The sequence below is a fragment of the Sinocyclocheilus anshuiensis genome, unplaced genomic scaffold (genome assembly GCF_001515605.1).
Source record: "Sinocyclocheilus anshuiensis isolate Anshui unplaced genomic scaffold, SAMN03320099.WGS_v1.1 scaffold1450, whole genome shotgun sequence".
NCBI classification, from domain to species: Eukaryota; Metazoa; Chordata; class Actinopteri; order Cypriniformes; family Cyprinidae; genus Sinocyclocheilus; species Sinocyclocheilus anshuiensis.
Window position 1 is genome coordinate 430,796 of NW_015558640.1, and position 9,906 is coordinate 440,701.

Sequence of the window (9,906 nt, forward strand, 5' to 3'; positions counted from 1 at the left end):
AAATTATTGTGAACAAATAAATAGAAAACAATAGAATAAAATAAAATATTGCATTATAAATACTAAAATAAAACTTTTTTATTTTAGATGTGTTCTATTGTAATTTTATTGAATTGTTAATAAAAATAAATACAAATAAAATGATTGTGAACAATTAATCAAAATAAAATATGATATTATAAATAATAAAAATATTTTTTTATTTTATAATGTTTTAGATTTTGCTCTATTTTGATTAATCCAAAAAAATTAAAATGATTGTAAATTAATTATTAAAATTATTATAAATATTAAATAATTTTTTAATGACATATTTTATATTTTAATGAATCGATCATATTTATGTATTTATTGCAATTAAAAGCAAGAACATTAAAATTCTTAAATTCATAATGTCCTCAAAATCAAGGACTTATTTAAAGCCTCCACTTAAAAAAAATCTAATAAAACGAAATTAAATACAGAAATTTATAAGACCACATCAAACTAATAAATACAGTATAATCATAACAGAAACAACTATCAAAACCCAGAGATGGGTAAATATCATGTAAATGTAAAGGTGAACTTGTTTTTTATAAAGTAAATAGTCTGTTTTGATTTTAATGTGGACTTTCTGGATCTATTCCTCACACAAATCGATCATATGGCATCTTGAGACTCATACTAGTTTTGTAGCTTGTTTTCCTTCATTGTGAAGATGCTATAAAAATACTTTTTTTGTGAAACAGAAGAACGTGACGTGGTTGGAACGAGCTGAGCGAGTAAAGGATGACAGCATATTGATTTCTAGATGATCTTTTGCAGACGCTTGTCGTGCAGTTGTTTTGTTTTGGACGTGCCTCTGAAATAGAAATAGCAGGGTTTTGTTCACAGGAACAGGACAAACGAATGCTTCAAATGACTTCAACAAACCTATAAAACCTCACTGAACTTGACCTTTACATGCCGTAAGCCGCTAATCGTAGTATTGTTACGTCTCTCAGACTCGAGTTCATGCAACTTTGAGTCTGAATTCGAGAGACAGTGCTGTTTTTTATTTATATACTCTTAGAGTATTTTTTATATATGTTTTGAATGACCATTTATATTTAGATTCGCTTTCAATTTCAACAAGTTTAGGTTTTAGTAATTTTGTTTTGTGTTTTTGTCTTTTTTATATATATATATTTCAATTTAGCAAATTAATTTTAATAAAAATTTTAGTTTTAGCAATTTTTGTACTTCGACTTAATCTTAAATGTAAATTAGAGATGTTGCCTTAAATGTTTAAGTTGAAGTACAAAAATTGCTAAAACTAAAACATTAATGTTAGATGAAAAAAAATTTTCAGCTAATTTCTTATTTTATTTTAGTTTAGTTTAGTACTTCAGTATAAACGTTTTTAATTTTCATTTAAGTTGAAGTACTAAAATTACTAAATTGAACAAAAATAAACTTCACAACTTTAATTTACTTCATTTTTATTTCAGTTTTAGTTTGAATAATTTTAGTACTTAAACTTAAATTAGAAATCTTACCTTGGAAATTTAAATGTGGAAGTTTAGTTATTATAAATTATTTATTTTATTTTGCTATTACTTATATACTGTTAAAGTATTTTATGTTTTGAATTAATATTAATTGTTCTATTTTCAGTTTTTTATTTAATTTTATTTGAAGTTTTAATGATTTTGTTTTGTGCTTTAGTCATTTTATTTAGCTTTAATTTATTTGATTTCATTTTTAGTTTTAATAATTTTAGTGCTTTGACTTAAACTTATTTCAGTTTTTTATATACTCTTAGAGTATTTTTTATATATGTTTTGAATGACCATTTATATTTAGATTCGCTTTCAATTTCAACAAGTTTAGGTTTTAGTAATTTTGTTTTGTGTTTTTGTCTTTTTTATATATATATATTTCAATTTAGCAAATTAATTTTAATAAAAATTTTAGTTTTAGCAATTTTTGTACTTCGACTTAATCTTAAATGTAAATTAGAGATGTTGCCTTAAATGTTTAAGTTGAAGTACAAAAATTGCTAAAACTAAAACATTAATGTTAGATGAAAAAAAATTTTCAGCTAATTTCTTATTTTATTTTAGTTTAGTTTAGTACTTCAGTATAAACGTTTTTAATTTTCATTTAAGTTGAAGTACTAAAATTACTAAATTGAACAAAAATAAACTTCACAACTTTAATTTACTTCATTTTTATTTCAGTTTTAGTTTGAATAATTTTAGTACTTAAACTTAAATTAGAAATCTTACCTTGGAAATTTAAATGTGGAAGTTTAGTTATTATAAATTATTTATTTTATTTTGCTATTACTTATATACTGTTAAAGTATTTTATGTTTTGAATTAATATTAATTGTTCTATTTTCAGTTTTCGATTTAATTTTATTTTAAGTTTTAATGATTTTGTTTTATGCTTTAGTCATTAGTTTTTGTTTGTCAAATATTTCTATTTAGCTTTAATTTATTTGATTTCATTTTTAGTTTTAATAATTTTAGTGCTTTAACTTAAACTTATTTCAGTTTTCAAGTTTTCAGTTTCAGTTTTTTTTATTTTACTGGTATTCCTATACTGTTATAGTATTTTTGTTTTTAATTACCATTTATTTTTATATTTTCAGTCTTCATTAAAATTTTTGTTTGTTTTAGTAATTTTGTTTTGTGCTTTTGTCATTTTTCTCTTTTTTCCAATTTCTTTTTAAATTAACATTTATTTTTATATTTTCAGTTCTTATTTTAATTTGTTTATATTTTCAGTTTTCATTTTAATTTAAGTTTAAGTTTTAATAATTTTGTTTTGTGGTTTTGCCATTTTTTTTTTTCAATATTTCTATTTAGCCTTAATCTATTTGTATTTCAGTTAAAGTTTTGATCATTTTAGTACTTAAACTTATTTCAGTTTATGTTCAGGCAACATTTCTAACTTTAGGTTTATCATGTAATATTTTTATTTTTATTTATTTTGCTATAATTTATATACTGTTATAGTATTGTTGTGTGAATTACCGTTTGTTTTTATATTTTCAGTTTTCATTTTAATTTTAGTCTTTAAGTCTTGAGTTTTTAAGTAATTTTTTGTGCTTTTGTGATTTTTTTTAGTATTTTAGTACCAAGGCAACTTTTCTTTTCTTTTCCATTTTATTTTATTTTATTTTATTTTATTTTATTTTATTTTATTTTTCATTTCATTTCATTTCATTTATAATTTTTTTATAATTTTTAATTTTTTTAATTTGATTATTTTATTATTTTATTTTAACACTGCTGGACCGTAGTTTCGTTCTGACTGACGGTTGTGTTTGGTCTGTCCGCAGGTGGGATGTCGTGAATCCGTCGGGCGAGGCTTGTGTTGGCGGAGCGTCTGGTGCTGATGGGAGCTGCTGCAGCATCATGAGTTGCCATGACGCCGGAGGGCGTCGCCGTTACGAGGACTCGGAGTTCACGCTGCATGTGTATCCCGGCGCTCTGTCCGAGGGCACCATCTACTGCCCCGTCTCTGCGCGGAAGGTGACGTCTGCGGCGGAGGTCATCGAGCGGGTCATCGAGCGGCTGCAGCTGGACCGAGCGCGCCTCTACGTGCTCGCCGAGGTCAAGGAGTTCGGCGGAGAGGAGTGGATCCTGAACCCGTGCGACTGTCCCGTGCAGCGCATGATGCTGTGGCCGCGCATGGCGCTGGAGAACCGGTTGGCTGGCGAGGATTACCGCTTCCTCCTGCGCGAGAAGGACCTGGACGGATCCATCCGCTACGGGAACCTGCAGATGTGGCTGCGCGTGACGGAGGAGCGCCGGCGGATGGTGGAGCGCGGCCTGCTCCCGCAGCCTCCCTCGGGACAGTACGCCGACCTGTGCGCGCTGCCGGATCTAAACGAGCGGACCTTGCTGGAGAACCTGCGCGGACGCTTCCGTCAGGAGAAGATCTACACGTACGTGGGCGGGATCCTGATCGTCGTCAATCCCTTCAAGTTCCTGCCCATCTATAATCCCAAATACGTCAAGATGTACGATAACCACCGGCTGGGGAAGCTGGAGCCGCATGTTTACGCGGTGGCCGACGCGGCGTATCACGCCATGCTGCAGAGGAGGAGGAACCAGTGCATCGTGATCTCGGGGGAGAGCGGCTCGGGAAAGACGCAGAGCACCAACTTCCTGATCCACCACCTGACGGCGCTCAGCCAGAAGGGCTTCGCCAGCGGCGTGGAGCAGATCATCCTCGGAGCCGGACCCGTGCTGGAGGTAAGGACGGGCTTCAGTGCTGATAAACCGTGTTTCGGCGCCTCGTTTTGTTGCTGTGATCCGTGAATGCTGATTGGAGTGGAATGATCAGTTTATTAAAGTAGCTCACCAAGCTGCTGAAATATTGAATTTTGAACAACTTTTTGTTTGGAATTTAATAATAGGGCTGGACGATATAGCCAACATTTCTGTCTGAACTTTTTTTTTTCTTTTTTTTTGCCAAATGCATTAACAAATTGATTTTTATATTTAATTGGTATGTAGAAATAAAAATGTCATTCTTCCTTGTGTTATAATATTTAAATATCGTATATAATTAGAAGTATATGATATTTAAATATATGTGTTATATTTAATATTTATTTAATATATATGATATTTTATTAAATATTAAATACAATTATATAAATATAATTAAATATGTATAATTAAATATTACATGTGCTATATGTTTGTGTAATTGTATTATAATAATATATTGAAATATTGAAATATAATAAAAAAAAATATAGAAATGTGTGGTTGTGTGTGTGTATATTATAATTGTATTATAATAATATAGTTAAATATTTAAATATATATTTAGAAAATTTAATATTACATGTACATGTAAATATAAGACATAAATATATATTTATTTATTTAATTGTGTGTGTGTATATATATATATTCATAATCACTAAAATAAAATACAATGCAGTAAAAATCTATTTTAAAATATCAAATAAGTCATGTTTTCCACACTGTTTTCACTAAATGAAGGCCTAGAATATTTATTTTAACTTATGGTCCAATATAACTGTACATACTGAAAACCATTTTTTATTTATTTTGAAAAATTGTTTAAAAAATATTAAAAAAAATGCATAAAAACATTTGTGAAATTCAGTGTTTCCTTATTTTTGCCAGCAAAATCTTCATTACCAGATTGTGAATCTTCCCTGTTTTCTGTGCGTGCCTGAACGGATCTGCTTGTGCGAGCGTCTCGTTTTGCTTGATTTGCTCAGAAACTGTTTTCTTGTCTTACCCTGAAATCAGACTCGTCCCGGTGGTCCATCAAGCGTGCTGTTTCGTTTTTCTTCTCTTCTCGTGTGTCGTTTCTTCTCTCTCTTCATTCTGAGGGTGAGAGTGAGACGCTCAATTCAGGCCGCATATCTAAACGCACAGCGGATGAACGTCACAGGACTGAAGTTTGGGCCTGAAAGTGTCTGACGAGCTTCTCTTTTGGATATGAAGCGATGGGTTGTTTGGACAGACTGCTGTATTTCGTGCATATGTTGGTATGAAGTGCTTGAGTGTTTGTTGGCTGAGGCTCAGATCCTGCTGTTTGGACGACATAAATAAGAGTGAAAACTGCAGAAAATGTGCTGTTCTATGTCTCTGTTTATGCAGCATGTTGCTTTAAACACGGAAATAGAAACATTGGCTCGTCGTACAGTTATGACAAGTATTTCAGCACACAGATGAGAACGCTTTTGTTTGTGTTTCTGTGTGTGTGTGTGTGTGTGTGTGTGTGTGAGTGTGTGTATAAATAAGAGTGAAAACTGCAGAAAATATGCTGTTTATGCAGCATGTTGCTTTAAACACGGAAATAGAAACATTGGCTCGTCGTACAGTTATGACAAGTATTTCAGCACACAGATGAGAACGCTTTTGTTTGTGTTTCTGTGTGTGTGTGTGTGTGTGTGTGTGTGAGTGTGAGAGTGTGTGTGTCTGTGTGAGTGTGAGAGTGTGTGTGTCTGTGTGAGTGTGAGAGTGTGTGTGTCTGTGTGAGTGTGAGAGTGTGTGTGTCTGTGTGAGTGTGAGAGTGTGTGTGTCTGTGTGAGTGTGAGAGTGTGTGTGTCTGTGTGAGTGTGAGAGTGTGTGTGTCTGTGTGAGTGTGAGAGTGTGTGTGTCTGTGTGAGTGTGAGAGTGTGTGTGTCTGTGTGAGTGTGAGAGTGTGTGTGTCTGTGTGAGTGTGAGAGTGTGTGTGTCTGTGTGAGTGTGAGAGTGTGTGTGTCTGTGTGAGTGTGAGAGTGTGTGTGTCTGTGTGAGTGTGAGAGTGTGTGTGTCTGTGTGAGTGTGAGAGTGTGTGTGTCTGTGTGAGTGTGAGAGTGTGTGTGTCTGTGTGAGTGTGAGAGTGTGTGTGTCTGTGTGAGTGTGAGAGTGTGTGTGTCTGTGTGAGTGTGAGAGTGTGTGTGTCTGTGTGAGTGTGAGAGTGTGTGTGTCTGTGTGAGTGTGAGAGTGTGTGTGTCTGTGTGAGTGTGAGAGTGTGTGTGTCTGTGTGAGTGTGAGAGTGTGTGTGTCTGTGTGAGTGTGAGAGTGTGTGTGTCTGTGTGAGTGTGAGAGTGTGTGTGTCTGTGTGAGTGTGAGAGTGTGTGTGTCTGTGTGTGTGTGTGTCTGTGTGTCTGTGTGTGAGTGTGAGTGTGAGTGTGAGAGTGAGTGTGTGTGTGTGTTTGTGTTTGTGTTCTCATTAGCAGTATTTCTCTTTCAGATCAACTGCTGTTGTGGCGGAGCAACATTTGGAAGATAACTTTTCTGAGCATGTTAGTTAAAGTTAGTTAAACTGTTTGGATTTGGTTGACATTTGAAGGAAACACTAGTGGAAAATCTTTACAGCGTGTCTGCATCGGCATTTGTGTATCAAAACAAGCAAATAAATCAAATAAATAAATAATACAAAATTTGATTAAAATAAATAATGAAAATTCAATTTAAATAAATATGTAGATTAAAATAATCAATAAAAAAATAAAATAAATTAAATTTGATTTAAATAAATAAACAAACAGATAAATAAATAAAAATAAGTAAACAATCAAGTTAGATAAAACAAATAAATAAAAATGATATATTAATAAATACATAAATAATACAATATTAAAATTGAGTAAAATAATTACAATTAATTCAAATAAATAAATAAATAAATAAAAATATGTAAGCTATAAAATAATTAAATAAATCAGACAAATAAATAATACAAAATAACTAGATTAAAATAAATAATAAAAATTAGATAATAAAAAATAGATAAATAATTGAATTAAAATAAGTAAACAATAAAATAAAATGTAAATAAATAAATATGAGATTAAACCGCATGATTGAGTGAATAAATTAATAAATAAATAGTACAGTACTACAGTGAGTAAAAAAACTTAATAGAAACTAAATATTTTCCAAATAATGTTTTCAATTGGCATAGTACATAGTATATCAAATTAAATTAGTATAAATTGTGTCTTTATGCATGAAAATAGTTGCCTTTTACATTTTAGGATAGGAGTTCTTGGCACGAGAATTGTCATATATGTGGGTCTTTGACATCTATTAGATTAAAAACTCTTGACCTGTATGAAGAACAAAAGAGGAGCACAAACACACACGTTTATCTAAATGAGGACGTATCATAAACGCTTTAGTTTTGAAATAAATCTTTAATTATAATGAGACCAACTCAGGCCAATCAAAAGAAAACTTCTACTTTATGAATCGTTTATATCTTTGAGTTTGTCCCCTAAGAGCCGATGACATCATCATGCGTCATGTGACAGAGATTTTCCATTAGTGCTTTAATACGGGCCGCAGGGACATTAATGATCGACCGGCTTTTACAGGAATCCGACCACAGCTGTTGGGGATTCGTCATCTGATGCGCATTTGAACCGTTCGTTAGAATGATTCTTTAAAAGAATCATTCATAGGAGTCATTCTGAATCGGACTGCACTGCTTGCGCTGTTTGTTTATTGCATTATTTGGTGTTTCTTTCTCGTCACGTTCGTTTTGTGCTGCAGACTTGTGTAAAATATGAGTTTTGCCTTGAGAATGATTCAGTCCGTCTGTGTCTGTCTGTCGTCATGCAGTGTGCGTGAATGTTGTCGACTCAGCAGGTTTGATCACACATGTGGCTGATGCAAACCGCAAGACTGAAGACAGACGGACGCGGAATATTTTACAATTCTTGCACAATGCAAGCAGTTAAAGCTCCAGAACTGCAGTAAAGGGGGTGGTAGCTGTGAAACATCTGACTTCAGTGGTCTGCGTGTGTTTTCATTTGTAAATGTTGTGCTAAACTACATGTATTTTTGGATCAGGTCAGATAACCGATTGATTTTGAGGGAATGCGTGTGGTAGATGTGTGAAATCAGGCGGTTGAACTGTTCCTGGTAGCTGAAAGCTTCATTACGTGAGCTGAAGTGTTTAGTAAACGAACACGCACGGGTCGGGGACTGTGCAGACGTTTATAAATGATGCCGTTCTAGTTGTGGAGAATTCAGCAGAGCTCAGTGCAGATTCCTCATCAGCCTTTAAAGACGAGTTCTTTATGTTTATACGGTTAAAGCCTCATGCAGAATGCCATTTTTCCATTGGAAGTACCATGATTTTTTATTTATTTTTTGCATGTTATTGATATGTAACATGGAAATATATATATATTTTTTTTGTTAGTTTATGTTTTAATACCTTGGAGTGCGATGTAAATAGTGTATAAGTGTGATAGTCATTCTGTACCATTACTTTTTGTCTGCAAATTTAAATTTTTGCTTCCTTATCATTATTATTAATATCAAGCATTTGAGTACTGCCTAACTAGTTTAGATTTTTTGTTTCAAATGGTATATTTTATAGTATTTTATTATACTAATATTATTAAAATATAATAATATTATGCTATGATAAATTATAGTAGAATGGGAATAATATAATATTTTAATATTTAAATTTACATTTAATCATTTAGCATACGCTTTTATCCAAAGCGACTTACAAATGAGTTGAACAATAGAAGCAATCAGATCAACGAGAGAACAACAGTATACAAGTGCTGTGACAAGTCTCAGTTAATCTAGCACAGTACACATAGCAAGGTTTTTTTTAATAGAACAGAATAGAATAGAATAGAATAGAATAGAAAAGAATAGAATAGAATAGGTAAGTGCTAGTATTAGTTCGTGAGGTGCTGGCGAAAAAAATGTCGGGAGGTCATTCCAGCAGCTGGACACAGTCCAGGAAAAGATCTGTGAAAGTGATTTTGTGCCTCTTTGGGATGGCATCACAAGGCGCCGTTCACTTGCAAAACGCAAGCTTCTGGAGGGCGCATACGTTTGAACTAGCAAGTTTAGGTATATTGGTGCAGCGCCAGTTGTTGTCTTCTAGGCAAACATCAGTACCTTGAATTTGATGCGAGCAGCTACTGGTAGCCAGTGTAACCTGATGAAGAGAGGTGTAACGTGAGCTTTTTTCGGCTCGCTAAAGACCACTCTCGCTGCTGCATTCTGGATCAGTTGCAGAGGCTTGATAGTACATGCGAGAAGGCCCACCAAGAGAGCATTACAATAGTCCAGTCTGGAGAGAACAAGAGCTTGACAAGGAGTTGTGCAGCTTGCTCTGACAGGAAGGGTCTAATCTTCCTAATGTTGTATAAGGCAAATCTGCAGGACCGGGCCGTTGTAGCAATATGGTCTGTGAAGCTTAACTGATCATCCATCACAACTCCAAGGTTCCTGGCTGTCCTGGAAGGAGTTATGGTTGACAAACCCAGCTGTAGAATTTGTGATGAAGTTCTGGGTTGGCTGAGACCACGAGCAGTTCTGTCTTAGCAAGATTGAGTTGAAGGTGATGGTCCTTCATCCAGCTAGAAATGTCTGTCAGACAGGCTGCAATGCGAACAGCTACCGTCGGATCATCTGG

At 33.5% G+C, this 9,906-nt stretch overlaps 1 protein-coding gene across 1 annotated transcript in view; it reads left to right on the forward strand.

Annotated features, from left to right (window-relative positions):
- The window catches only part of LOC107680891 (unconventional myosin-IXa-like), a 57,118-nt gene that overhangs the window by 23,363 nt on the left and 23,849 nt on the right, over nt 1–9,906 (forward strand). Inside the window, exon 2 of the mRNA XM_016476963.1 lies at nt 3,314–4,232. Within this exon, the coding sequence (XP_016332449.1) occupies nt 3,390–4,232 (843 nt within the window). The 5' untranslated portion in view covers nt 3,314–3,389. The remainder of the gene's footprint in view (nt 1–3,313; nt 4,233–9,906) is intronic.